At 39.3% G+C, this 6,304-nt stretch overlaps 1 protein-coding gene across 1 annotated transcript; it reads right to left on the bottom strand.

Moving 5' to 3' along the window:
* Window positions 1-5,217: 5,217 nt before the first annotated feature.
* Window positions 5,218-5,799, bottom strand: IFNE (interferon epsilon). The gene has a single exon (XM_052645432.1). The coding sequence runs from the start codon at window positions 5,797-5,799 to the stop codon at window positions 5,218-5,220; it is 582 nt and encodes a 193-aa protein (XP_052501392.1).
* Between the last annotated feature and the right edge of the window lie 505 nt (window positions 5,800-6,304).

The following is a 6,304-nucleotide window of genomic DNA, read 5'->3' as shown; positions in this document are numbered from 1 at the left end:
GGGTATCTAGTTTTTTTAAAGTATTTCCCTTTCTCAATATCTCTAAACGTAGAACTTCGGATTTAAAGTTTTAAAATGGTACACATATTTCAGTTCAGTTCAGTCGCTCAGTTATGTCCGACTCTTTGCAACCCCATGAACTGCAGCACTCCAGGCCTCCCTGTCCATCACCAACTCCCGGACTGCACTCAAACTCAAGTCCATCGAGTCCGTGATGCCATCTAGCCATCTCATCCTCTGTCATCCCCTTCTCCTCCTGCCCCCAATCCCTCCCAGCATCAGAGTCTTTTCCAATGAGTCAACTCTTCGCATGAGGTGGCCAAAGTACTGGAGTTTCAGCTTTAGCATCATTCCTTCCAAAGAACACCCAGGACTGATCTCCTTTAGGATGGACAGGTTGGATCTCCTTGTAGTCCAAGGGACTCTCAAGAGTCTTCTCCAACACCACAGTTCAAAAGCATCAATTCTCCAGCACTCAGCTTTCTTCACAGTCCAACTCTCACACCCATACATGACCACAGGAAAAACCATAGCCTTGACTAGACAGACCTTGGTTGGCAAAGTAATGTCTCTGCTTTTCAATATGCTATCTAGGTTGGTCACAACTTTCCTTCCAAGGAGCAAGCGTCTTTTAATTTCATGGCTACAATCACCATCTGCAGTGATTTTGGAGCCCCCAAAAATAAAGTCTGACACTGTTTCCCCATCTATTTGCCATGAAGTGATGGGACCAGATGCCATGATCTTAGGTTTCTGAATGTTGAGCTTTAAGCCAAATTTTTTACTCTGCTCTTTCACTTTCATCAAGAGGCTTTTTAGTTCCTCCTCACTTTCTGCCATAACAGTGGTGTCATCTGCATATCTGAAGTTATTGATAATTCTCCCGGCAATCTTGATTCAAGCTTGTGCTTTCTCCAGCCCAGCGTTTCTCATGATTAGTTTGTATTAGGCAGCTAAGGCAGTTATACAAGCAGGATGTCAACTTAAGCTAAATGTCTGGGGAAACATTAGTACGTAAAGTATTGGTTTTAGCTTCTAAATATTATCTGCTGTAAGTTTCCACTTGTCAGCTTCCAAATGGAGAAGTGTTCTGTTCACCTTAGTTCTGAGGAAAGAAATGTCTAGGAGTGAAGATAGACTGTAATCAAGTAATTCAAGATTTTGACAGTACGGGAACTTGAATAAAGAAATCCCAAAGGAAATTATTATCATTATTGTCATCTTTATATTTGCCAGTAATATTATATAATGCTGTTCAGGTCTGTAGTGTCTAGAATACAATGCAAGCTTTTGAGTCAGGCAGACTTGAGAGGCCATCTTTGCTCTGGCATTTGCTCACTCTGTGGCTTGCTACATTACTTTGAATCAGTTATATACTTGACTTTTAAAGTCTTGTTCTCACCTGAGGAAAGAAGATAATATCAGAAACTACCTTGCAAGATTAACTGGAGAATTGAATAACATGTTAAATAATGGATTTGGTTTTGAAAAAGTTCCTGGTTTAAAGAAAACAACAAAAATTCTATAGACACGAGAAGCAAATAACCTGTAAGGACAGTTGAATTGATAAATACTTCTTCTTTCTCCACTTCCCTATCTCTGCATGAACTTGAAGGTAACTGGGCTGAAATATGAAGCTGACAGACTTCCTCCTGACTGCCCAGCCTCTGCTTCCTTGCCCTCTGCCACTGCTGCAGCTCACCCTGCCTAGGTCTCAGGATCCTATTTGGTTCTTCCTCGTTCCTTTCAAGCCAAATCTGGAAGCACTGGCCGACAGTTAACACATGTTCAGTTCAGTTCAGTTCAGTTGCTCAGTTGTGTCCAACTCTTTGCAACCCCATGAATCGCAGCACACCAGGCCTCCCTGTCCATCACTATCTCCCGGAGTTCACTCAGACTCACGTCCATCGAGTCAGTGATGCCATCCAGCCATCTCATCCTCTGTCGCCCCCTTCTCCTACCCCTAATGCCTCCCAGCATCAGTCTTTTCCAATGAGTCAACTCTTCGCATGAGGTGGCCAAAGTAATGGAGTTTCAGCTTCAGCATCATTCCTTCCAAAGAAATCCCAGGGCTGATCTCCTTCAGAATGGACTGGTTGGATCTCCTTGCAGTCCAAGGGACTCTCAAGAGTCTTCTCCAACACCACAGTTCAAAAGCATCAATTCTTCAGCGCTCAGCCTTCTTCACAGTCCAACTCTCACATCCATACATGACCACAGGAATTAAACTGAAAAGGAATATGCTCCTCAGCAAGCTTTTACAGCCAGCGATGACTTTTAACTAGAATTATATGATGAACCTAAAGCAGAGAATGACATAAAGTGATAGAATGGGCACCAAATTTCTGGGCCACAGCTATGCGTCTCACATTGATGACTGTGGGAAAGTCACCAAGCCTTAGTGACCTTCAGTTTCTCCAGCCTCACATTTGTTCCATGATGATTTTGGGGAGCTCCTGGGTGGAAGAGCTAGAACCCCTTCCTCATCAGCATCTCCTCTCCTTTGGCATTACTACCCTTCTTTCTAGCTCTCCTCCCACCCAGCCCTTGCTCCGGGCCAACCCAAGGGCAGGCTGGCTCATTCCTGTTTCTTCTAGCCTTCATCTAACACTTCCTTTCACCAACAGGACTCCTCCATGTATATTTCTGATAACTGTGACTTGTTAGATATATTTTTTTAATTTGTACCTTTCAAACGACTAAAAATCAAAACACAAAAATATGTGGTAAAGCCTCTTCTACCCTGTCCTCTTCCCTTAGTTTCTCTCCCCAACCCACTCCACAAAATACAGGTTAACATCATTGTAATTTATTGCTTGTATATTCGTGATTTATTCACATATAAGGTCAAATATAAAAAATGTGTATTAACTTTAATCTCAAATGCAGCATTTTATATACAGTCTGTATCGTGCCTATTTTTTATGTATTTTTTTTTTAAGTCTGCCTCTTGCCTATTTTTATGTTTTGTTTTTTTTTTCCCAGTATGGTAACAGCACTTCATTCTTTCCTCCAGCTGAGTAGTTTTCCTTTGTGTGAATATGCTTTAATTGTCTCTAACTGGAAGGATTTGGGTGTTTTCCTGTCTTTTGATACCATATATAATGTTGCAATGAATAATGCTGTATGTAAGTCACTTCACATGGATGCAAATGTTTCTACAGGACATACTGCAGACCTGCACTTGATGAATAAAGTATACATGCATCTGTGATTTTAACAGAGTTCACCAATTTGCCTCCACAGTGATTGTGCCAATTTCTGGTGCTCTGGAAAATTATAAGAGCATCCCTCCTCCAAAATCTCCATGATAGTGTTTAAAAAATTGAATTCTACAGTCTCATCTATCTGATAGGTTATAAATAGCATATTATTCACTTTTAATTTCTATTTTTTATTGTTATGTGTGAGGTTGAACCTCTTTTCATGCATTTTTTTTTTCTTCTGCCAACTGCTTATTCATGTCCTTTGGCCTTACTTCTATTGTGTTGCCTATAACAAATAATCAGTGTGTGATGTTATTTTCAAAACTTGCAATATAAATTATTCCTAATATTTCTCATTGTTGCTAGCAATTTCTGGCAAAGAAATCATTGGACAGCACTCAGAATGGGAAAAAATATTTACAAATGAAGCAAATGACAAGGTATTAACCTCAAAAATATACAAACAGCTCATGCAGCTCAGTATCAAAAAAAAAAAAAAACCCAATCAAAACATGAGTAGAGACATACAGATGGATAACAAAGACATACAGATGGGTAACAAACACACAAAAAGATGCTCAACATTCACTAAGTAGAGGAATCAAAACTATAGTGTGGTATCGCCTCATACCAGTCAGACTAACCATTATCAAAAAACCTACAAATAATGAATTCTAGACAGAGTCTGGAGAAAAAAGAAAACTTTTACATTGTTGGTGGGGTGTAAGCTGACACAGGGACTATGGAGAACAGTATGGAAGTGCCTTCAAAAATTAAAAATAGAATTACCATATGGCTCAGCAATCCCACTCCAGGGCATATAACTGGAGAAAACTATAATTCAAAAAAATACATGCACCCCAATGTTCACTGTAGCACTATTTACAATAGCAGGACATAGACGCAACTTAACTGTCCATCAGCAGAGGAATGGATAAAGAGGATAATATTCCATTATATATATAATTACATAATATTACTCAGCCAGAAAAAGGAATGAAATTGTGCCACTTGCAGAGACATAGATGGACCTAGAGACTGTCATACAGAGTGGAGTAAGTCAGAAAGACAAGACAAACATTATATAATTGTCACCTACATGTGGAATCTAGAAAATGATACAGATGAACTTATTTGCACAACAGAAATAGAGACATAGACATAAAGAATAAATATATGATGTGATATCAGTAGGGAAAGGGAGGTGATCAGATGGTAAAGCATCTGCTTACAATGCAGGAGACCTGGGTTCAATCCCTGGGTCAGGAAGATCCCCTGGAGAAGGGAATGGCTACCCACTCCAATATTCATGCCTGGAGAATTCCATGGACAGAGGAGCCTGGTGGGCTGCAGTCCATGGGGTTGCAAAGAGTCGGACACGACTGAGCAACTAACACTTTCACTTTCAGGTATAAAATAGATAACTAATAAGAACCTACTCTATAGCACAGGGAACTCTACTCAATGCTCTGTGGTGACCTAAATGGGAAGGAAATCTAAGAGGGAATATATGTATACATATGGTTGATTCACTTTGCTGTACAGCAGAAGCTAACACAACATTTTAAAGCAATTATACTCCAATACAAGTTAATTTAACAAAAAGAAATCACTGGGATGAATATTCAATGATAAGCAAAGTATGACAGTGAAGATAAAGTTCATTATATCTACTTGGCCAGTTTTTATGAAAATATACCAATCTGAAGAACAATTATGAAATATTAATGAATTGCTTCAACTCATAAAAATTTCAGATGGACAGAAAATACAAAGTGACATTACAGAATAAAAACAACTGTAGTCAATGCGCATCATCTTTAAAGCAAAGATACATATATGTATATATATATACATACACACATACATACATACACACACACACACACACACACAAAACCAAAGAATAGTACTACTTTAAAACAAAAAGAAATAATAGTGCCTGGAGAAATCCTACTACTCCTCCGTGCTATGCTTTTAAAGCCTGCAGTTGGCTCTTCCTTCAAATGGTTCAAGTTTCCATGCCCTGTTCACTCAGCTTTCTTGTGAGTCGGAACACCAAGAACAGACACCGGTTGATTTCTACTTTGACAATGGTCCAGGCACAGCTGCTATAGTCCTGGCTTTCCAGGTAATCATGGATCCTTTGGAAATACATTTTAACCTGTAATCTAAGGTTCTCACTGCCCAAGGTGTCACTTTTCTTCTTTGCTTGCAGTCTCATGAGTGCTTCTAGGTATTCCAGCTGTTGAAGAAGTTCAACAAGGAACTTTTCTGTGTGACTTTCCTCCCAACCATCAAGAGAAGAGGTTGCCCTGAAGAGGTTGAAGATCTGTTGAAGCATCTCATGAAGAATGGCCAGTACTTGTCCTTTCTGATACTGGTGAGGATTCACAGACTTCTGGGGAAGCAGGAAGTTTTTCCTATGCAGTAGACACTGCTGAATTGACGAGGTCTGCAGTTTATTCAAAAGTTTTAAACTCTCTTGGTTCACTCTCCTTTGCTGGCAAAGAACCAGTTTCAGCTCTTGGGAGCAAACAGTGGAAGAAGCCAACAGAACCAACACAATTTCAAAGAAAGCCTTGTTAATCATGGTGAAGGTCAAATATTCCACTTATCTCTGTGCAGACTGGATAAAGCTCCGACTCTAGTGATTATTTGTTTTGAGCATCTTATTCTGGAAAGTGTTCTCTTTTGTAGTTTTGTTTTCTAATGTTGTCATTTCTCCAAGTTTACATGTTAAGCTTTCTGGTTCCCTTTTCACAAGGTTTACGGGACTTTTTTTCCCCACTTTCCATTGTGTTGGCTTATTTGAGGAAGTAATCCAAAGAATTTGTTTTCTTTGCATGTGTTCCTTGAGACAATAATAGACCAGTCATGCAAAATGATCTTCTATTACTCTCATTATTTATTATACACAAAGTTTCACTCAACACAATATGCTTTCTAAATATTTAGTCAAGCTTATTAAAGTTCTTTTACTGAGAGTAAGTTTTTCTTTTTAAAGGAATGGTCTTTCATGGAGTTATGTTTATCAGAGGCTTAACAGCACCTATATGGCGTGTGTGCGAGTGTGCTAAGTCACTTCAGCCATGTCC

The sequence above is a fragment of the Budorcas taxicolor genome, chromosome 8 (genome assembly GCF_023091745.1).
Source record: "Budorcas taxicolor isolate Tak-1 chromosome 8, Takin1.1, whole genome shotgun sequence".
Taxonomy (NCBI): Eukaryota; Metazoa; Chordata; class Mammalia; order Artiodactyla; family Bovidae; genus Budorcas; species Budorcas taxicolor.
The sequence above is the reverse complement of the archived record's forward strand: the minus strand, read 5'-3'. Positions and strand labels throughout refer to the sequence as shown.